Source organism: Vombatus ursinus, unplaced genomic scaffold (genome assembly GCF_900497805.2).
Source record: "Vombatus ursinus unplaced genomic scaffold, bare-nosed wombat genome assembly UNPS02000582.1, whole genome shotgun sequence".
NCBI classification, from domain to species: Eukaryota; Metazoa; Chordata; class Mammalia; order Diprotodontia; family Vombatidae; genus Vombatus; species Vombatus ursinus.
The window spans coordinates 32,313,321-32,337,775 of record NW_020940360.1 but is presented as its reverse complement, the minus strand read 5'-3'; the positions used below and the strand labels follow the sequence as shown (position 1 = coordinate 32,337,775).

Below are 24,455 nucleotides of genomic sequence, written 5' to 3'. Positions count from 1 at the left end.
CAAAACTTTTGGTATTAGCCTTCCTTGAGATTTACTTTTTAATCCTGGTCTAACTGTGTGAAGGCCAGGGTTAGTCTCTTGCAGCCATTTTGTACAGTTAGAGCTGTGTGTAAGCTGACCTAGCAGTTCAGGACATCCACTCCCTCATCTTCACCCTTCTAAATCACATGGCCCAAAGGCAGGTGCCTTGGTTTTCCCCTTCAAATGAAACCCAGTAATCAAAGAACATTAAATGGGAATGTGAACAACTTTAAAAGACAGGCCAAAGCAGCTAGTAGGTATCAGAGTTTAGGGCCCAGCCCTCAAAGATTTTGCCTAATTTCAATCATTTTGAACACCACAATCTGAAACTAATGCATTTCCCATGACCATGACTTTTTGGCTTAATTCTGTACCTAAATTTAAGCAAAATACTTGTTCTTTTCCACCACCATCACTTAAATTGGACTGGTAAACTAGAGCTTGACTTTAGAAACTTTTCCTAGAACAAACTGAGATTGAGTGCTAGCAGTAGAAATGGCCTAGTTGTTGTTGTTAGCTGTAAGATGATTCTGTCTGTAGTCTGTTAAATTTAAAGCAAATGTTTTACCTGGAAGTTGACTGATAATTAGGTTTAAAAATGTAACGGTCTATACTGCAAGTGATGTATCTTAAAGCTAAGTAATCATAGCTGATTCGTTTCTGCCATGGTTTTCTTATTAAAATCTTAATAACATTTATTTTGATGTGTTTAAAAAAAACTTCTTTAGTTCTATTGCTTCATCTTTAATCAGATTTCTACAGAAGTAGTTCATCTTAGATGCATAATTAGATATGTATCTACTTTTTGTTCACTTCATAGACGACTTTGATGTTCCTTTGAGGGTGCGCGTGTGAATTTTGACCTTTGCCCAAAACCGAGTATCCAGGGTAATTCAGTAAACATTTTTCCTTTTCATTTATTGTTTCCTCTGGTCTTATACTTAAGGGAAATGACTTAAAAATGAATGGAAAAGCCCCAAATCTCAGAAGAGACATATTATCAGTCCTCTTTATACATTTCCTGCGATATAAACTTTTATTTGAGGTAGTTGGCTTTCCCCCCAAGGACCTGAGAGGTTATGGAACTTTTTAGTGGTGTTGAAAACCTGTTTTTGGCTCAAGTGTAGTAATCTCAAATATAAAACAGCTTCTAGTACTTCTTCACATAAATATTCTTCCACCACCCCAAATTTAGCAGGCCTCAAATCAAACTCACCATGCTTCCTCTACCCCCAACTCAAAGACACCACTCCCTTTCTCATTTGGGGGGAGGAAGCAAAAAAGCATAGGGCATACCCCAAACACAAATGAGGATGTTAACTAGTCTGGAACTACAGAATCAGCAGTGGAGAAATGTGGGAATAAAAGAGCCTCCCGTTCATTGAGGTTGGTGTGAATTTGTGACTTGATTTATGAATGACCTAAACAAGTGTTTAAGTAAAAGATACTGGTCAAAATAAGGCCTCGTATTGTATGTAGTGCTGAAAGGATTTAACATAAAGAAGTGACGAGTTGGATATGGCTAGAAAAAATTTCCATAAGAGATTTTTGAAGGGTATAGATTGGCACAGAGCTTTTGGACAAGGGGATGTCTGAAATTTTTATCCATAGCATTTCAAACCCCTGAAGAAGTGAGAGCTTGGGAGCTAGTAACAGGAATGATTCATATTCATATGTTATATAAATGATTTACAAAATGTTTTCATCCACAACATTCCTTTGGGGTAGGTAATGCAGAGTTCCAAACTTAGGCAACTCATTAAATAAATACAAAGTACCCTGATCTTACTCTAGAAGGACGGAAACTACACCTCCCATATTATGGTATTTTACTAAATGAGAACTCAGTAAATTCAGGATTTCTGAACTTTTGCATGTTTGGATTTCTGTTTTGACGTTTGAATTTAGCTTCTACAAAGTGGCAATGTTTCTCTTTGGAAAATTGCATGTTCTCATTTGGCCATCTCTTTCTGAGAGGCATTCTGATAGTGAATAGATTACTATGCTTGGAACCAGGCAGCTTGAGTTGTTATCCTGCCTCAAATATTAGCTGTGTGATCATAGGCAAGTCACAGCCTTTCAAAACCTCAGTGTCCTCATCTATAAAATAAGGAAAATAGTGCTGGTACTGCCTTTATTTTGCTTGTTTTCTGCTAGACATTAATCTTTCATGTGAATTAAAAATTATTGGACTTGGAAAGTTTTCCATCATAGAATCATGGATTTATCAATCAACAAGCATTTCTTAAGCACATACTATGTGCCAAGCACTGTGCTAAATCCTGAGGATACAGAGAATATACACAGAAAAAAAGTGAGATAATCCCTTCCTTCATATATTCTGAGAGAGATAAGATATATATATGTAAATATATGCATAATATATAAACAATTAAAATTGAGGTAGTTTTGAGAAGGATGATACTAGCAGCTGAGGGTGAGACAGGGTTCATATAGAAAGTGTCACTAGAGCTAAATTTTAACAGAAGCTGGACATTCTAAGAGATGGTGCATTTGAGGCATAGGGGACAAACAGTGCAAAGTCCCAGAGATGGGAGATGGAGAATCAGGTGTGGAAAAGTGGGTGGGTGGGTCAGCATGGCTGGATCACAGAGAACATGGAGGGAGAGAATAGACAAGCAAACTAGAACCTGGGACCTCAGAGATGTCATCTAGTCCAACCTCTTCTTTTTATAGAAGAGGAAATAAAGGTTAATTGACTTTAAAGACTATCTGGTACAAATTCTTCATTTGACCCATAAGAGGAAATTGAGTCTTGGAGAAATGAAATTGTTTACCCAAGGTCACACAGCTCGTTGATGACAGAGTAAAGACTAGAACTGGTTTCCTTTTTCCTTTGGTCCAATTTTCTTTCTGCTATACTGTATGGCTGAGTCTAGTTGAATGTCACAAAATTTTCAAAGTCATGTGTTTTATTGCTCATTTAGCATCTTTCTAAATGCATTGTTTGTTGTAAAGACAAATAACTCTGAAAAACTTTAGAATTCTTAATGTATTCACTAACCACCGATTGACTAATCGGTCCTGAAGACCAGTTTTCACTGGTCTACCCACCAGAGAGGAGTGATGGACTCAAAGAATTAGACATGCATTTTCAGACACAACCATTATGGAAATTTGTTTTGATTGACTTTGTATATTTGTTACATAGGTTTTGTTTATTTTTTCAATTGAAGAGGGTGCAAAAGGGAAGACAGGGTTGTGCTTCCCTCCACCCCCCCCAAAAAAAGAAAGAGAAAGGAAAGAGTATATAGCATTGAAGCATTTTTTAAAAGCAGAGAACAGAAAGAAGGCCAGAAGGTGTCACAGACAAGTAGGATAGTTTTGATAGTTACATACTGAACTAACAATATGTTTAAAAAGAAAAGCAGGCTCTGCATGAAAATACAATTTTATGTACAATATTCTTTTTCTGTTCTACTGTCTACGTGGAAATTGTCATTTTACTTGACATTCTTTTAAAAGGAAATGTAATGTTGGTCTTTTATGATGAATTAGGAAAATATTGCACATTGAAAAGGTTTTCTGTAAATTTTCACATGATATTAAGTTAATTCTTGGATGAGGTCATTGAAGATCTGTGTAACAGAATCTGACCTGCAAGTCTGTTAGTGAGAATTGTAACCCACTTGTTCCATAATGCAAGCATTTTATTATTTAGGACTCAGCAAAGCATTGGGGTTGGGGGGTACCAAGTTTACCTCATCATTTCCTTGAGCTGAAATTTTTTTCTACTTTGTTTTGAGTTTCTTTTGACTGTATAGTATTATGAATTTTATGGAATGAACTCTCAGTACCTCCCCTTCCTCTCCTGCTTTTGGTATATTGTAGGTGGTATCCTGGGCAAAAAGCAAAACTGCTTTGATGACTTTCAGTGTGCTGCTGAATATCTTATAAAGGAGGGTTACACTTCACCAAAGAGATTGACTATTAATGGAGGTTCAAATGGAGGACTTTTAGTGGGTAAGATTTATATTTCTATTCATTGTACTTGCTTTTTAAATACAAAGTAAATTTTCAGAGAATCTTTTCTGAGGATACTCTTCAAATTATCCTAGTCAGTAGAGAGCAGATACATAGATAATCTCAGATGACAAACAATTCAAAAACTATTTAGTGTTTTAAATTTTATGTGTTGGGATAAATCATTTCATATGCATTTATTTAGCACCTACTGTGTGCTAAGTATTATTCAGGGCACTGGGCATACAAACAAAGGCAAGCCCAATATTCATTAAACTATACCACACTGCCTTTCCTAAAATTAGCATATATACAATTTGAATATGACCTTTAATTGGTGTTATTTTTCAATATATGCTGAAAATCTAAGATGCAGCAGCTGAAAAAGGTACCTTAGAGATAATATAGCTAAATTACTCTTATTAGTTAGGAATAGAGGCTATGCTGTAGAAGCTAGCTTGATTTTACAGCAGGATTTACACAAAATGAATCATAAAATTTTAAAGCCGAAAGAGAACGTAGAAATCATATTGTCCTTCCCCTTCCTCCCCCTCGCCCCTTTTTTAAAGATAAGGACACAGAGACCCAGAAAGGTTAAATGTAAGGTCACATAGCTATTTTGGTGGCAGACCCATGAGCCCTCTACTCAATCTATGTGAAGTGTTTCCATTTCCACACTTCAGTCTTAAATATGCACCGTTCCCACCAAAACATTTTTTATTTAAAATCCTCTCCATGCTTTAGCCTCCTTGATATTAACATAGGGAAAGTTGTCTTATTTTAGGGGTGCTATGTTCAAGTGTGACTTACTTTCAGATCAGTAGGATATATAAAAATACAAATGACACAAGGCAGGTATACTATGATAAAGGTAACAGTAGTTAGCTTGTATCCTGGGTAATTGTCACAATTTGCCATGGATAACCAGCTATCTGAGAGGCAACTGACCTGGGTTGATGTACTGTCTCTAACATATGTGGCTGTGTGACCCTGGGCAACCTCTCCAGTTAAAGGGGATCTAGGGGCAGCTAGATGGCACAGTGTATAGAGCTCTGGCCTTGGAGTCAGGAGGACCTGAGTTCCAATTTGGCCTCAGACACTTAACACTTACTAGCTGTGTGACCCTGGGCAAGTCACTTAACCTCGATTGCCTCATCAAAATAAATAAATAAATAAATAAATAAAGTAAAGGGGAGGTAGGAGGAGTTTCCTTCTCCAGGCATTCCCTGTAACAGTGAAATCACAGTTCCAGTGCCTATCCCTGTCATAATATACTATGTAATTAATCATCCATAATTGATATTTAATGAAATTGTACTTTTTTTAAAGCTTATTAGTAATTTTACATATAACCATCATTAATTTTCCTAAGAATCTTGCTGGTTCTTTCTTCTCAGATTCATCTACGAATTTCTTTTATCAGTTTCTCTGATATGCCATATGCTTAATTGATTCATTAAAGGGTATTTTTCAGCATTCTATGCTGTTTTAATCCTAAAACAGTTGGGACACCTTACAAAATCATCAGCATTTCATAAGTAATAAGTTGTGTTGGTGTTCAGTATGCGACACATTATTGTGTTAATCTCTCTTAAGTCATGGGAGGAATAATTACGTATACAAGATATTTTTAAATTCTTTGTTCAGTTTTTATCATTTGAGATGTAGTCATAGTAGAAATACTTTGCATATCTTGTTGATGTCTATGTAGATTTTTTATTTGATCTGGCCATCATGTCTTTTGGGAGGTGAAAGTGAGGACCAGAATGGGATTCTGTGGTTTGTGGGATTTGCAGAGGAGAAATGGCAAAGTTCAGATATTTGAGCAGGCACTACAAAGTGCAGATTTTCATATATCTGGATTGTGGTTGGTCTTAAATAACCCACATATAAGATATGGTTTTGAATAGCTTGTAGAAATTTCAGTGCACAAAGCTTGAGCACAAGTCTTCAAACGTGTTGGGTATAAATGCCAATTTTTGAGTGTTATCCTTCATTATGTTTTCTAAGTTAATAGAAAACTTTAAATACTCCTACCTACAACAAATTTATTAATCTAGTCCATTCCCTCCTTTTGCCTCCCCCCATATTCTATTAAAAGTAAAAATATATACTTCTATAATAATTTAAGGTTAAATTCATACAAAATTTTATAAGCATAATTCTCTTTAACAAGTAATAAAATTGTATTCTTCTCTAAATTTGATGGAGATGGATTTGAAAAATCAAATAATTTCAGTAAAGGCATACATTTTCTTGTGGTTTCCATTGTTTCTTTAAATACCTATTATATTTAAACATTTGTCCCTCTTTGAAATTTTTAAACAGTATTTGGTATGGAAAGTATCTGCAAATCAAATCTGTGTGTGCCTAGCATAGCATGTTTCATGTTGAGTCAAACCTTTCCCTCCTGATATCATTTCTTCTCTGAATCCCATATCCTCTCCATTGTTATTAACCTTCACAGGATCCTATTCTTTCTCATTGTCAAGGATTAGCTAAAGATCACTCTACCTCCTTAGTCAACTGTTCCAAAGCCTTCAGCACTCTTTTTCCCAGGTGGCCAGCTTCTTTACTATAAGGAAGATCTCTCTGGGTGGTTAGATAGAGCACAAAAGAAAGAATAAAAACTGAAAGAATGAGAAGGGAGAAAGAAGGTTATACAGGGAAAATTATATAACAAAAGGATGATTGGGAAGAGGAGTTGTATTAAGGTCAAAGTCATTGTGAGAGTTAACAATGACTAGACTAGACAAGAGTTAAGGAATCAATTAGCAAGTATTTATTGAGTGCCTGTGTGCTGGGCACTGTGCTAGGAACTGTGAATACAGTGTATAAAGTACACTGTAGGTTCAAAGGATGAAAAAGTCCCTACCTGAAAGGTACATGTGTGAGGAGAAGAAGAAAGATAAAATATCCAGGATTAAAGGATAAACGGCATGGAATGATCCACTGGGAAAATAACACTGACTCGATATCAGTAGATCTGAGGTCAAGACCTAGCTTGTCTTCTAGCTAGTTATGTGAACTGGGTTAACATTTGTAAAATGAGTGGATTAGACGGGTTAATCTGAGGTTTCTTTTAGCTTAAAGTTCTGTGAGCCTTCTAAAAAGGGTCATATTCATGGCCATCAGCCTCTGGGTCACCTTTGATTGTTTTTTAGTAATTCTCATGTAACTTGAGGTCCAATATTTCTGCCTTTCTTTTCTTTCTTTCAGCTGCTTGTGCTAATCAGCGCCCTGACCTCTTCGGTTGTGTCATTGCCCAAGTTGGAGTGATGGACATGCTGAAGTTCCATAAGTACACCATTGGCCATGCCTGGACCACTGACTACGGTTGCTCTGACACAAAAGAACACTTTGAATGGCTTAGCAAGTAAGATTCTCAAGTTTCACTTATTGCCTGGTGATCAACGCTTTGATTTGTGTGGTTCTGAAGTGAGTTTTTCTCTGATAGCCTTCAAAAAAAATAAGTGTTTTATTTATGCTTTTTAAAATGTTGCCTTCACTTCCCAATAACCAGTCCCTTCTCTGCCACAGCCCTTCTTCCTCCAACAGAGTGCTCCATTGATGGTGTTGCCTGATAGAGTAGGCCTCACTCTGTACATGCTGCCCTTCAGTCTCCTGCCCTTCTGCCAAGAAAAGAGAGATGAGTTTCCCCATTTGTCTTTGGAGTCAAAGTTGGCCACAGCACTTAATAGCTTTTTCATACAGTACTTAACACAGTTTATTGCTTTCACTTTCCTTAACCCTTAATATTGAGGAGGAAATTCTTCCCTACATTCTAGGGAGAGTAGATATTTTACTGCTAAAATGAGAGCCAAGGTAGGGCACAATTTACCATGTAAATATTGTAGATCATAGTAGGTTTCTGATGTCCATGTTCCTGATGATCTTGTCTAGATTTATAGTAGACATTGCTAAGATTCATTTCTTTACTCTTCCCATGCCACAATTTTAAAAAGAAAATAGAAAAAATGAATGTCTGATAGAAGTAAAAGGATGAAGGCCCATACTACTTGTCCACCATACATCAGTGTGACTTCCCAAAACCTTGCAGAAAGACAAAGGTAAACTTGCGTGCCAGTTCCTTAAAAAGAAAACCACCATAGATTTTACTAAATGTATACATACAGACATATGTCAGTCAAACATCTGTTAAGCATCTACTATATGCCAGGCACTGTGCTTAAGCCCTGGGGATACAAAAAGAGTAAAACACAGCCCTTGCCTTCAAGAAGCACCTATTCTAATGAGGGAGGCAACAAGCAAACAGGTGTGCTCAAACAAGCTGTACAGGAAAAATAGGAAATAATTGACAGACTTGACAGAGAGAAGGCACTAGAATTAAAAGACTGAGAAAATTTTCCTGTAGAAGGTGGGATTTTAGTTGGGATGTAAAGGAAGTTAGGAGGCAGAAATGAGGAGGAAGAGCATTCCAGGCATGGGTGACAGCCAGAGAAAATGCCTGGAGCTGAGAGTTGGAGTATTTTGTTTATGGAACAGCCAAGACACTGGTGTCATTGGATGAAAGAGTATATGGTGGAGAGTCAGGTGGACAGGAAGGTAGGAGGGAGCTAGGAAATGAATGTCTTTGAATGCCAAACAGAGGATTTTGTATTTGTTTCTGGAGGTGATGGGGAGCTGCTGGAATTTATTGAGAAGAGGGTGACATGGTCTGACCATATGTTTTAGGAATGGTGGCTGAATGAAGGATAGATTGGAGTGGGAAAAAACTTGAGGCAGGCAGACCTATCAGCAGGCTATTACAGTAGTCCAGGTATCAGGTAATGAGGGCCTGCACCCAGGTGGTGGCTGAATATAAACTAAAATAGAGTGAAGTAGACCAAGAAAAACAATTGATACAATTACTACAATAATGTAAAACTAATAATACTGGAACAGTAATAGTAAGCCAAATACTATTTAATCATAATGACTGCCCTTGATCCCAGAGAAGAAATGAGAAGATGCTTCTCTCTTCTCTCATTATAGAGGTGGGGAATTATGTGTAATTGTGTATGGTAGCTGTGTTCATTTTTTTTTGCTTAGCTGTTTTTCTTTGTTAGAAGGGAAGGCTTACTGTTGTAGGGAAAGGTGGTATATGGGAGGAAAAAATGAGGCAAAAACAAAAAACATAAAGAAAAAGCATCACAGTTTGCAAAAAGCCCTTGTATAAATCATCTCCCAACACACACACACAGACACACACATCAATCAATAAACATTTATTAAGCATTTCCTAGGTGCCTAGTGGTCTCCATATACCAGGCCTTATGTTAGGTGCCATGAATACAGACCAAAACCAACCAACCAACCAGACTAAAAACAGTCCCTACCCACAAGGAGTTTATAATCAACTGTAATTCTGCCTTGAATTTGAAGTCATTTGTTTGCATGACATTTTCAGAGACTTCAGGGGTGCTAGATTTGACAGTGAGAGCTTACAAAAAGAGAAAATTATATGGAGGGGGGAAATCTTACATTTCTTCCTGAATATTGAGGGCTAAGGAAATACAGGAGGAGGGCGTAGGTAAGAAATATGGTAAAGTCACTTCATTCCTTCCTAAGCCTTTCTATATGTGTAATAAAAGGTTATTTTTCTTTAATGTGTTGCATTATTAGCGAGATTAAAAATTTGTCTAGTTCACCCTTCTCAGTTCCATCCATATGCAAAATGAGAAACTGGCAAGCATTCTGTGGAAGCCATCCAAGCTGAGGTATTTGCCTGCTCATTACTCTTATGTTCAGTCACCTGAAGCATAAACAGTTTGAGAAAAAGCATGATCTACCTAGGAAATATCTAAATATAAATAAGTGCTCTAAATTCTACTCTCAGCATCATTTAGGAGATGTATAACCAGAACAAATAGCATTTACTTTCTGTGCCTTAGCTTTCTCTCAGTAAATAGTAGATTCACATTAAGCAGATATGATTCTTTAACCCTTCCAGCAAAGGAAGCAGAGAAACAAGCCTCATTTTTAAATCATTTGTTTTGCACTGTGTGTCCAATTGGCATATACAGTAGACACTGCTTACAAAAACAGCATATTTTCATCGACTAATTGAACTTCTGTTCTCCAGCAGAAAATTATTCAGTTTCTTTTTTTCCCGTTTGCACACATTTACTTTTATAGCTACAGGTAGCCTAGTTTTCTAGGTACAGGTGATAGGAAAAGTATTTTGCATGTCCAGTTTTTAACTTATAGGTGCCATGGGGAGAGAGAGAGAGAAACAGAAACTTAAAAGCTCTTAAATTTTTGAACTTCTGTATATTTGTTAAGTATATATCACAAGTTTAATAATAATAATAATAGAAATGTTTAATGCTTAGATTAGAACCTCTTAAAGGGGAAAGAAATTATAAGAACTAGAAGCTATGCTAGCATACAGTGCAGAGTACAGTGAGATCAGCCCAGAAGTTGACTGGCCCATGTCATGAGGCTCCAGTCAGCTATTTCACCATTGGCTCCTTACACCTGATGTTTATCAGCATTCCTTTATTTTTCTTTGTTTTTAAGTGTTGCGTTCAAGAGGCCATTTATTTTCTCCTAATGCCTAGGAGTCAGGTACCTCCTAGGCTAAATTACCTAATTAGGCTAAACTGAAGCCAAATAAGGGAAAGGGTATCACACAGAATTTGAAAATTGGAAAGATCCCCTCTCATCCATACACAAAAGGAATCTCCCCAATAACGTAGCTGACAAAAGTAGTCCTTCAGCCTGTGTTTAAAGACCTCAAACAAGGGGGAGCCAACCACCTCTCAGGGAAGCCCATTCCGCTTTTGAACAGGAAGCTTTTCCTGACATCAGGCTAACTTTGCCTCTTTGGAGCTTCTACCCGCTGCTTCTAGTTTGGCCCTCTGAGGCCAAGCAAAACAAATCTAGTGCTTCCACGTGTAGCTTTTCAGACCTTCACATACTTGGAGACAAGAATCTCGTCCCCACCGAGTGTTCTTTTCCCCAGGCTAAACATTTCTAGCAACTTCACTTCTCATATAAGGGGAAGGGAATAAGCATTTATATAAAATAGGGCAGGCACTATGCTGAGCATTTTACTAGTATTATCTCATTTATCCTCACACCTCCTCTTCGAGGTAGATGCTGTTATTATCTCCCTTTTACAGTTTTGGAAAGTGAGGCAAATAAAGGTTAAATGACTCACCCAGGGCCGCAAAGCTAGTAAGTATCTGAGAATGGATTTGAATTCTGGAAGACCTGAATTATAATGTGTAATATAGACTGAAAACCCCTCACCATCCTGCTTGCCTCTCTGTGGACTCATTGAAGCTCATCAGTGTCTCTTAAAATGTGGTGAGCAGAACTGAACACGACATTCCAGGTGTGGTTCCATGAGGGTAGAGTGCAGTGGGACTATCACCCTATTCCTTAATGCAGCCCAAGACCACATTCAGTTTTTTGACTGCCAAATCACACTGCTTCCTCCTATTGCATTTTCAGTTCACTAAAACCCTCAGATATTTTTCAGAACAATCTGATTTTTCCCTCCACTATCTTGTATTTATGAAGTTGATTTTTTTTTTTGTACAAAAATCTATGACTATACATAAAGGTAAATTTATCCTTGTTGAATTTTATCTTATTAGAGTCAACCCAGTGCTGTACTACAAGGCTGTCAGGGCTGGTATTACTCTGTCCCCTTCCTTGCTATGTCCACCTCTTCCCTTTTCCTTTTGAGATTCTTGACCTTTTTTTCCTCTAGAAACTAGAAGCAAAGATTGGGGTGGGGAGAGGGGTGAAATGTGGGAAGGAAAGGGGCTTACCAGTACCAGATTCCAAACTGTACTAACAAAGCATTAATCATCAAAACTATTTGGTACTGGTTAAACAATAGCAAAGTCAATTAGTGGATAAACAGAATACAAAATAGTATGTATACAAAATAGTAGTATAGTGTTCATTAGTCAGTCCCAAAGACACCAACTACTGTGGTAAGAACTCACTGTTTGGCAAAAACTCCTGGAAGAACTGGAAAGAGTTCTGTAATAAATTAGGTTATAGGAAATAAGTTTAAAACAATAATCTCACAGCTGTATGCCAGATAGATATAGGACTGAGATATAAAAGGTCGTATCATAAATTAGAGGAGAATGGAAGGAGATTTTTTGCAACCTTGGATAAAGGAAGAATCCTTAATAAAAACTTTGCAGCAAGTTTCTCCATGACTCTTTGTGACCTTAAATCTGTTCATTCCTTAATTTTTTCCGAGACCATTACCCCTACACTGACCAATCTTTTGTCTTCACTATCTCAGTAATTTGATGAATCAGTTTAACTCTCTACTGTCCTCTGCGTAAATTCCTTGCCTTACTGTCCATCTCACCTTGACAAACCCCAACCTTGGATAACTCCCACCATCTGCCTCCTTTCTTCCTATTCACATGGTACTGAAGAGAGCTGGACAAAATTATAAAACTGAGTTGTTGGGGTCCACTACAGATTTATATTATGTATTCTCAACTGGGCTTTCACTGCAGCAAGTCACACTTCAATAGTCCCCTCATCATAGTGGCTATTTCAAACTTTTTCATCCCTTCCTCAAGCCTCCCACAAAATCCCCTCCCCACATCTGCCCATTTGAGGACTTTGCTTTATACTTCACTGAAAATTTTGAAGCCGTGTACTGAGGGCCCTCTTCTGCCCTCCTGATCTTCTCTCACCATCTCCTCTATACTGCTCCCCCATGAAGAGGTGGCCCTTCTCCTTGACAAGGCAGACCTTTAATCCTATCATTTTCTGTCTTCTCCAACAGATTGCCCCTGCCATCACCACCACCCCCAATTTCAGTCTTTCTGTATCTACTGGCTAATACCTTGCTGCATATAAACATAGCCATAGCTTCTCCATCCTTTAAAAAAAAAAAAAACCCTTTACTTGACCTAACCATTCCTGTTATCATTCTTTATCTCTCCCCCACCTTGTAGCCAAACTCCTTGAGAAATTCAGTTTTCTCTCTTCTCACTTGCTTTCTAAACTCTCTGTAATCTGGCTTCTGATCTCATCATTCAAGGGCAACTAGGTGGGGTAGTAGATAGAGTACTGGGCCTGGACTTAGGAAGACTCACCTTCCTGAGTTCAGTTCTGGCCTCGGACACTTACTAGCTGTGTGATCCTGTGTGAGTGACTTAACCCTGTTTGCCTCACTTCCTCATCTGTAAAATGAGCTGGAGAAGGAAATGGCAAAAACCACTTCAGTACCTTTGCCGAGAAAACCCCAAACAGGGTCACGGAGAATTGGATATCACTGAAACAACAGAACAACAAAACTCATTCAACTGAAGTTGTCTTCAGCAAAGCTATTTTAATTACCAAATCTAACGGCTCTTTCTTAATTTTCATCTTTCCTGAAGACTTTGCACCCTTTGACACTGTTGTTCATCCTCTTCTAGATATTCTCGCCTCTCTAGGTTTCTGTGACTGTTTTCTCCTGTTTCTCCTACCTGCCTGACCTTCTTAGCTTATATTTCTTAATCTTTATCGAGGTCACACCCAATAACCCTGGATATCCCCAAAGCTGTCATGGGCCCTATAATATGTTGCTTAGTGATTTCAGCTCCCATGAGTTCAGTTGTCATCTCTATGCAGATGATTCCCAGATATATAGATCTAGCCATAATCAATATCTCTCTACTTCTCCCTCTCCCTTTCTCTCCCTCCCTCCTGTCTTGTATCACCAACTGCCTTTTGTACATCTCAGATTGGAAATTTCATCAGTATCTCAAACTCAACATATCCAAAACAGAGCTCATCATTTTTCCTCCTAAACCCTCCCTGCTTCTCAACTTTCCTGTAAGTGTCAAGGGCAGTCACCTAAGCTCACAACTTGTGTTATTCTCTGTGACAACATGGTCATAGTGACTTCATATAGGCTACCTGTTAATAAATTTGTTCTTTTTGCCTTCACAGCATCTCTTTTCTATATCTTCTCCACTCATACAGACACCACACTTGTACAGGCCCTTATCACCTTTTTGGAAGACCATTGTAATTGCCTTCTAAATTAGTCTTCCTGACTCATCTCTTCCCAACTCCAGTCTGCCCTCCATTCAGCTGCCAAAGTGATCTTAAAGCATAGGTCTGACCACGTTAGCCCCTACTCAATAAGCATCTGTTCAGAATCAAATATAAACTCCTCTCTTTGACATTTAAAGCTCTTTATAGCCTGTCTCCCTCTGTCTTATACTTTTGTCCCACACACTCTACAGTTCAGCTATGCTGACCTGCTTGATCTTCCACACACAGAACACTTTATCTCTCAGTTCCCTACATTTGCACTGGCTATCTTCCCTATGACTAGAATATTCTCCTTCCTCACTTCCCACTCCTATCTTTCCTGGCTTCCTTCAAGATTTAGCTCAAATCTCTTCTGCACAAGCCTTTCCTGGTCTGCTCACCATCAGCTCTAGTCCCTTCTCTCAAAGCTTACCTTCCGTTTACCCTGTATATATCTTATCTCAACATTTATTTGCGTGCTGTCTTCCTCTTTGGAATATGAGTATCTTGAGAGCAAGGACAATGATGGTTGGTTTTTTGTTTTTTTTTTCACGTCCTTTATTTTTATCTTCAGTGCTTAGTACTATGTCTGGCACACAATAAATATTTAATAAATGCTTGGTGATTGACTGGTAAAGATCTGCTATCTAAGATATATAGGGAACCCATTCAAAGCTAAAATAGAAGAGTCATTCTGAATAGATAAATAGTCAAAGAATATGAATTCAAGGAAAGAAATCCAAACTATCAACAACCATATAAAAACTTTTCTGGGTCACTAATAATAAGAGAAATGAAAATTAAAACCATTCTTCACACCCAACAGATTGGCAATGATGACAAAAAAGGAAAATTACAGTTGGAGTATAGGAAAAGGGCTGTACTAGAAAACAAAAAAAGAAAAGGAAAGACTACTAATATACTGGTCAGCCATTCTGAAAAGTAATTTGGAACAGTACACAAAAAAGTCACATAATTGTGCATCAACAATATAACTCCTGGGCAAATACCCAAAGAGTTCAGGAAAAACAAAGTGCTCATGTATAAAAATTATTCATAGCAGCACTTTTTCATAGCAAAATAAGGGAGTGCCCGTTGTTTAAGGAATAACTTAACAACTAATGATATATGAATATAATGCAATGTTGTTGATATAAGAAAGGATAAAAGGCATAGACTAAGAGAAGCTTGGGAAGCCTTGTATGAACTGATGCAGAGTAAAGTGAGCAAAACTCAGAACATTTGCTGAGTATTGTAGTGATATAATCACTACAACATCATAAAGAAAAACATCCTTTAAAGACTAAAGAACTCTGTTCAGTACTGTACATACAGTGGTCACCCAAGAGTCTAGAGCACTGATGATGAAATGTGCTGCCCACTTTTTGACAGATTCATAGAGATGCAAAATGAGACTTTCATTTTTGGATTTGGTCAATGTCTGCATTCATTTTATTTGACTATGGTTATTTGTTATATGAAAAAGTTTTGTGTTTGTTTAAGGGTAGTGATGCAAGAAATAGAAGAAAAGATGGTCATTGGTATTTTGTTTTTTTTTTTTGTTTTTTTTTGTTTTTTTTTTTTGCTTGCTCAGAAGAGAATGAGATGAAGTTCAGAGGGACATAAGACAGGACAACTTTAAAACTAACATATATTAAATATGTGTGTATTTAAACAAGGTGTTAATAGATACTTTCAATATCATATAAAAGCCATCTTTTTCTGTTCTTTATGGAAATGATGATGGCTTTAGTGTTTGTCAAGTTCAGAATAATAGCATTTAAAAATTGAAATAAAAATGTCCTAGGGAAAGATGAACTCATAGCAAAGTTTAAAGAAATAAAAGGTAAATACAATCATATACCTTTCCCAATGATTTATTTTTTTATTTTTCTCCCTCTAAAAATGCTTATATTTAACATAGTCTTCAAAATTTGCTTGGGGTACTGAGAGGTGATTGGTTATGGCTCCACTGTCAGAAATAACAATAGAACCCAAGCCTTCCTGACTCCTTGGTTGGTCTTCATTAGCTAACCAGGCTGCTTCTCCTGAAATGTTATTTATCTCCAGGCTTAATTGGAGCACTTTTTCTCTAACATTTTGGTAACAGTTATCCTCACAGCTTAAGGTCAGCTTTGGCAGCAAAAGACTATCTCTGTATTTTGTAGTTAAATACCAGCAGCTTTCCTCCAGTTCAGTCACAGGCAATCCATTTTACCTTGATTGACTGTGAGAACTAATTATGAGAACAACCTTGTCATTCCCTCTGCTTCTTGTGTGAATTGAAATTTAAATACTGTTGTTCCCTTAGTAGTGGTTTGTGTTATAACCTTCTGATCCAGACTGCCTTAACTAGGGCGTCCCATACAATTGATTTTCAAAAGAGTTTCCATCCCTCTTAGAACATTCCCTCTTAGAATATTTCCAAACTAGATTCAATCAGAAATCCTAAGGTCTTAAGCATTTTGTTTAAAGCCAGTAATTATAAAAGGATAGGAACTGCCTGATTTTATTAGTAAAAGAAACCCTTGTACCAATGATGTGGGCACTTTTTCTTCAACTTAAGAGTCTTAGAACTGAAAATCTACGAAATCAATATTTAATTCTCTAAACCATTATTTTTTTGTGTTCCTTTACTTAGAATCTCTAAGGGTATCTAGTACTTTCAACTAAATGTTTTTAAATAAATGGTTTAATGAAATGATAGACAAAAAAATATATCAGCCAAACCAATTAATTAAAATTTAATTTTATTTATATACGTAAGATAACAGATTAGGCTGTTCTAGACTATGAAATTTTGAATAAATTCTCTTATTTCCTAAAAGTGATTATTAAAAAACCATCACTAGATGTTCATGTTTCGAGGTACCTGGTGGTGTGGTCTGTAGGGAGCAGCATGGTGAAGTGATCATTGGATTTAGTCAGAAGACACAGGCCAAAGTCTCAGCTCTGCCACTTAATTGTATGGCTTTTAGCAGATCAGTTAATTCCTGTAAGTCTTAGTTTCCTCATCTTCACTACCTACTTAGAGGGTGGTTATAAGAATTAAATGAGATAACACATGAAGCACTTTTTAAAACTGTAAAACATATATAAAACTTGTAACAAATATCAGACATTGTTAAAAAAATTTTTTTTAATTGAATTTAATAGTACCCTTTTTCTACTGTTACTGAAATGTTCCTGAACCTAAATCTCTTATATTCAAAAGGACATATAAGGTCAAGATATATGGCCTCCTATCAAGTCAAGTCCACAGGCATTTATTAAACACCTGTACAGTGCCAGGCTCTGTGCACAGTGCTGAGCACAATATTCCACGCTCTCAGAGAGTGCACAATTTGATGGGGAAGACGAGACACCAATTATGTGTGGAGATGACATAGGCAAGATTAACTGAATATAATTTCAGAGTCACATGAAGGAGGACTGGGGAAGGCTCCTTACAGGAGGTAAGATATTAACTGGGACTTGAAAGAAGCCAGAAAACAAAGGTGAGGAGGACAGCCAGTGAAAATGCACAGTCAGGAGATGGCATGTTTTATTCAAGGAACAGCAAGGAGGTCTTTATCCTATAAGTTAAGTGTCACAAAAACTAGGAAGGTATGTTTGACTTTGAGAGCACACCTGTGTTCTGCAGTAAACGGTATGTCCAAAGTGCTTCAGATTTCAGAATCTTTCAGTAACTCTTCAAGCTCTCTTTTTTTTTTTTTTTTTTATAATTTTTCTATATTGAAATTGAGTCCTTGACCTTGGACAAGTCATTTTCCCTCTGGGCCTGATTCCTTCTCTGTTAGAAGAAGAAGTTGTACTTTCAGAAAGGCACCTAGGTGGTATAGTGGACAGAGTGCTGGGCCTGGATTTAGGAATTGCTGAGTTCAAATCCAGCCTCTGGTACTTAGTAGCTTTATGACCCTGGGTGAGTCAGCCTGTTTCAGCCTCTGTTTTTTCATATGAGAAATGTCAGTAATAATAGCACCTGCCTCCCAGGATTGTGGTAAGGATCAAATGAGATAATGTTTACAAAATTATTTCTGAAACTTAAGGTGCTACATAAATGCTTACTATTATTATCATTATAATAATCGTCATCATCATCATCATATTCTTCATTAGATGAGGTCTCTTTCAGCTCTACATCCATGATGCTATAAAGACTAGGTTAGGTCAAGGTCTCCTCTGTGTTCTGGACAGGTAAACAAGTAAGTTGACAAAAATAACCCCACCATTATTAATTAACCGTTTTTTAAAATAGACCGTGTCTTGCATGTCTTTGTTAACTTAATACTGAACCACATAAAATTACTTTTGTTTTTCAGGTATTCACCATTACATAACATCAGGTTACCTGAAGGGGATGGAATCCAGTATCCATCCATGTTACTTCTCACTGCAGATCATGACGACCGCGTGGTGCCCCTTCATTCCCTGAAGTTCATTGCAACCCTCCAATATATTGTGGGCCGAAGCAGAAAGCAGACTAACCCTCTGCTCATTCATGTTGATACTAAGGCAGGCCATGGAGCAGGAAAACCCACTGCTAAAGTTATAGAAGAAGTCTCTGATATGTTTGCATTTATAGCACGGTGCTTAAATATCGATTGGATTGAATAAGTGAAATACTCGGCTCCCATTGTATCCCCAAAATAAACCTCAAGGGCTTTTAACATCATTTACACAGAGAAACCAGTGGGCATAGTACTTGTGTTTGAGAACACTGTTCCTACGCTTACGAACCACAGTTTGTTCTTCCAGTGACCCAAACTGCTGTGGGAATTTTACCTTTTTTAGGCTTCTCCTTTTTATCATTCCCTAGGAGTGGTTTTTTCTGCCATATTCAAACATATGTTTAAAAAAAAAAAAGCATGTTTGGACAAATAGCTAAATTGCAGCAGATGCTGTTGTGAATACTTAGATTTCCAGAGTTTAAAAGTGGTAGTCAAGCTTCCTTTAAAGGTTCCTATAAAACCTCTTAATGTTATTTGCTCCCATAATCTTATCCAAGTCACCTGTAAGTAAACATAAGAACTGTGATAATACAAAAACAAAATTTCTTCACAACCATAATAAATGTTATTTAAGAATGGGAGGCTTTATTTCTGGTTCTTTACAAGTTACTGGTGGGAGGGAACACTAAAATTCTAATTAGATGGGATTAAATTCGTTTTCTCTCAAAATATGAGTTTTGCCCAGCTTTGCAACAAATTGATTTTCAAAATGACCTAAATAATTTTATATTCTTTGGATTAACAGCTTATAAATAATGTGATTCAAGTGATCATTTGAAGTTAAACCGCTTTTTTTTTTCCCCTCGGTATTTCACTCTTCAACTGATCTGTACCTACCTCTTCTAACAAACTCTCTTTTATTTAAATGCCTCCTATAAAAATGGATGGAAACTGGAAAATGGTGACTGCTTCCTAAAATCCAAACTTTAATTTCTTTCCTTAAGTTGACAGAAAGATTTCTGGAAATATCAGGCCCTGCCAGTTCTAAATGCTACGATCAGTGATTTTTGTATCGTGGAACCCAAATATACGTTCCTTAAACTTTCTAAGCAGATACTTCTTTTAAAAACTTCTTTCCTATCAGGAGGGCACTTTTTAGACCTAACTTAGTTATCTTACTGTGTTTCCTTTTCTCTCCTCACCAGAGCTGAAGAAGATATGCCCATATGTAAAATACCATACAAGGACATAACAGACTTCTGCAAAATAAAATGAGTTATTCCAATTCCTTTTGCTTGTCCAGATAGGTCATATTTTTCAACACTGCTAGTCATGCAGTCCTCTCTGTGCACACCTTCAACTGAATAGGTAATACTTTCCACTAAGGCCCAATGCCAAGCATTGTAGAAGGGAAGCAGCTTGGTTTGTTTCTGCTCAATGCACTTGTAGGATCATGGTTTTTAAGCCCCGACTATGCAGAGCACTGCTGGCATATAATTAACTTGTGTTTCATGATTGCCCTTCTGAATCCAAGGTGTCTCTCACCATATTTCTTGAAACTGATGTTGTTACCATATGGCCATAGAAATAGCAATACTGCCCAACAACCAATTTGCGTCACTCCTAAGACAGCATGCTAGGAAAAAGCCAATAAAATGCATTTGCACAATTGAGCCAAAAGGCCTTCTCTCTTGATCAACTGATTTATTTGACTGTGTACAGACATCTGAATTGTACCTGTGTTTCTCCTGAGAGCCTAAAGGCTGGAGGAGAAATGTGTAATTACGTTAAAAATGTCAATAAAAGGAAAATTGATTTTTAAAAGTGAGAAGTATTTGGAAGTTATTATGGAACCATCCCCATTTGTTTTTCTCTTTTTAAAAAAATGGCATGTGAATTGTGAACTAAGTGGTGTCTTTAACTTGCCCCTCCACCCCATTTTTTAACTGTTGTATTCCAGGGTGGCTACACTTTTGGGGGGGGGCTTTAATTGATTTTAAAATGTGCTTTTCCCAGTTGGTTTCCTTAGGGCACAAGTACTAAAAACTTTATTTTAAATATTCATTTTTGACACTTGAAATAAAGTCAGTCATTTTAAACTATGGTTAGAGTCTTGGACTTAGTCATTTTCCAACTGACAGTTGCAGCCCAAGTCTGACCCCCTTTTCCCTTCCTGACAATCTATAATGATAATAACAAAAGTCAACATTTATATAGTGTCTGCTATGTGCCAGGCACTGTGCTAATAAGCCCTTTACAAATAATATCTCATTTGATCATCACAGCGATGCTGGGAGGTAGGTGCTATTATCTCCATTTTACAGTTGTGGAAACTGAGGCAGACAGAGGTTGTGACTTCTCCAGGGTCACACAGTATCTCACGTTGGATTTGAAATGGATCTTCCTGACTTCAAACCCAGCCTCACCTAGTTACCTCTTCTGGGTTTTGCCAAGCTAGAAACTTACATCTGTGCAACCCTATTGATTGGCTTCTGCTTACTTGTAATATCAGAGGTAGGAAATAAATCAGACAGCACCAAGACCCATTCTCTGTCCCTCCCTTTTAAACACCTGACAGATATATACATCATTTTTCTTCCCTGATGGAATCCTATGAACCATGATTCCAACCCATCTAATTGACTTAGTAATGGTGTGCCAAGACCTGGGAGTAGCTTCCCATAGATTGTTGTGGATATATTTCTCCACCATGGTCTGAAGAGTCCAGTGTCCAATGAATTCATGTCGTCTTGATTTCAGGTCCAATCCTCTATCCATTATGCCACATAGTTGCCTACATCTTAGGAGTCCATAGTTCTTCAGACTAATAAAGGGTAAAGAACCACTGGTCCAAGGAACCAGGACCCAAAATTTTAAGATTTATCAATTCAGTGCTTTGCATGTCATTCAGAAGCCAGTAAGTAGCCAATAAAAATGGAAGCATATTGGATAATTTTCTTAAGAATGAAAGTATTTAAATTAACATTATTAATATATCTAATACATCATTATTATTCATAATATGTGAAATAAAAATATATAAATACTCTCATCAGCCCTTGTTGCTATGATTCTTATCATTCAGAAAGCTTGTACCACTGAGCATGGATGGAAGGTGGGGGATAAGGGCAGCTAATGGTGCCTCTATTGTTAGCAGTGCCTTATTAATGGTCTATTTCACTGTTTGTTCTTGGGTGGCCATAAATCAGATTGTAAAACATCATCTAGTCACCTTTACCTGTCTTATGATTGAATAAACTGGTTAATAGGCTTTACCGGATTTACATAATTTTTCTGAAAGAAGGCATTTTGTGCCTCTGAGAAGAATTTGAAGGACTGTAGCCTTACAGCATCTTAGAGCATAATTTTCTCCTGGGAAATTCTCTGTAGACTTGATAGGAAACAGGCGGTGTAGTTAAATGAAAGGAACCTGGGTCCTAATTTGGGTTTAGCCACTGATTACTCTAACCCTCAGCAAGTCATATCCCCTCTATTAGCTTCAGTTTTATTTTAGCCCTGACCTGATTTAATCCATGAAGGGAATTCCCAGTGGAAGACCATCAGCAGCTTACAGGCCTAAAGAGTTGCCTAGGACACTTAGAGGTCAAGTAATTTACCCTTAATTACATAGCCAGGATGTCTCAGACATGGGACATGAACCCAGATTCTTCCAGACTCCACAGAAAGTCCTTCCAGTCGCTGTGCCATGCAGCCTTTCTGAACCTCAGTATCTGTTTCTTGAAAGGAACGGGTGAACTCCTTCCGCCTCAGCTCTGAAGTTCTATTGTGAAAACGTTTGGAAAAGGTACCACAATTACTAAAATATCCTTCCTTTCATTTTCAGCGAATGTTGACACTGTCAATTTCTCTTGTAAGTCCTTAAATACTAACATTTATATGTTTTGGGTTTTTGAGCGTGGGTCTCCGTAGGTTGCCCAGGCTAGAAGCACAGTGGTCACTCAGAGGCCCAAAACAATTGACTCCTTTTCCAACCAGTTTACCCCACCTTAGGCAACCTTGTCCCTAAATTCCTAACTTCCCAGTTCTCAAGTTCAAGAGATCCACCTGTCTGAACTTCATTGATAATGGGCATGCACCACTATGCCTAATTATATGTTGATTTTTACACTTTATAAAGCATGCTATTTGCAACCATGTGAATTAGCACTGCATTATTTTCTCCATTTTACAAATGAAGAAAGAAGCTCAGATATATTTAATAATTTGCCCAGCATCACACAGCTAAGTGATTGAGCTTTCACAGTAGTTACCTTCAAAGCAGGTTATAGAGGTGATGGAAATTACCTGGAGAGAATTGAAAATCACATTTCCTTCTGAAAATCTAGTGGAATGAACAAAGAGAAGTACAATACACATGTGAATACAGTAAACATGGCATAGCATTGATCCTTTCCAGTCTATATCCCTTTCTTTTCTCTGTCTTAGATATGATTAACCAGAATAATGGTTCCTTAGATACACAATTATTCTCTTAAACATGATGGAAACTAATTTTTTCCCTCAAATACTTTCCAGTCATCCAAACTTTTTCCTACTCTAAAAGAATTAGCCTGTATTAGGACTTTGTAATATCATTCTGTTTATTGAGAAAAGAGCAATCATCATATACACTCACATAGAATTAGACCACTTCCATTCATTCATCTTTGGTCAGTCCTATGTTCTTTGAACCTCGCTACTTGACGGATAGTAATCAGGCAGTTTATTCTGCCCATTAAAAAGGGCAACTACCAGGAAGTTGTGATTTCAATATGAGATGAGTTTTCCAAGCCAATATAAAAACTTCCTCTGGGAAGGCATCCACCATCACTCAGTCCCCTATGATAAAGGGATATTAATGTGGTCCCAGTTTATCAAATTCAAGTTCCCTAAAAAGTCATGAAAGTTCTGACTTCCATTTCCTGTGCAGGAAGTATTCTGGTGGCCCTGACTTTTGCTCACAGTGAATGCAGTAAATGAGATCAGTGCCAATAATTCATCCAGTGGTGTACATATGTTTATCAAGGGGCTAATGGAAATACTCCTGCCCGAAGGCTCGTTACAGTTCACAATCATGATCACGAAGTCCTACTAGCGCTCTTCCTAGTGAAAACCCTTTGCTAGCAGTTAGATGTTAAATCGGAAGAGACAATATTTCAGCTTAGGGGGCACTTTCTTTTATTAGACCCCCAGCTCTTTGAAATAGGACACTTAGGAGGAGCTGACTTACATTTCTCCCAGCTCTGATTTAAACTTAAAATTGGGTCCTGTAGCACTAGCCATCTTTGTTTATTAATGCTACCATTAGATTCCAATTTGAATCAAGAGTCATAGCTGAACTTATTATCCTTCATGCTTTTCTCTCTCAGGCTCACAGTGGCATGAAGCCTGGCTTTCCAGGAATACTCATCTATAGGCAAGTTATATGGAGTGTTAAATACAAAACCAACCAATTGATTTAATCAGTAGACATTTATAAACACCTACTGTGTTTAAGACATTGTGCTAGGGAGCTGGGGACGTAAAACCAAAAATGAATATCAACTCCTTTCCTCATGGGGGAAAATGGTGAGACAATGTAAGTATGAATAAGATATAATCAAAATAAGTGCTAAGTTATATTTGGAGGAAGGCACCAGCATCTGGGGGGTTCAGTAAACTCTCCTATGTTGCTAATGGTATTTGAGCTCAGAGTTGAAGGAAAGCATAGACTATAAAAAGGAAAGGTGCCGCTTCTTACACATGCCTGTGAAAGGCATCAAGATGGAAAATGAAAGTTGCATAGGAATCCTGGAAATCAAGTAGTCATAGGACTGTAGATGTGGAGTTGGAAGGGACTCCCTCAGAAGCCATCCACCTCCTTATTGAGGAAACAGAAAGATAGAATACCTTGTCCAAGGTCCCACAGGTAGTAAGAATGGGGGGAGAGGGGTGGGGAATAAGTAGAGTCCAATCCAGGTCTGATGACTGATTAGTGCTCCTTCC

At 37.5% G+C, this 24,455-nt stretch overlaps 1 protein-coding gene across 1 annotated transcript in view; it reads left to right on the top strand.

Annotated features, from left to right (window-relative positions):
* The window catches only part of PREP (prolyl endopeptidase), a 157,654-nt gene extending 137,082 nt beyond the window's left edge, over window positions 1–20,572 (top strand). Inside the window, exons 13-15 of the mRNA XM_027855254.1 lie at window positions 3,874–4,005; window positions 7,225–7,381; window positions 18,342–20,572. Of these exons, the coding sequence (XP_027711055.1) occupies window positions 3,874–4,005; window positions 7,225–7,381; window positions 18,342–18,636 (584 nt within the window). The 3' untranslated portion in view covers window positions 18,637–20,572. The remainder of the gene's footprint in view (window positions 1–3,873; window positions 4,006–7,224; window positions 7,382–18,341) is intronic.
* The last annotated feature ends 3,883 nt before the right edge of the window (window positions 20,573–24,455 follow it).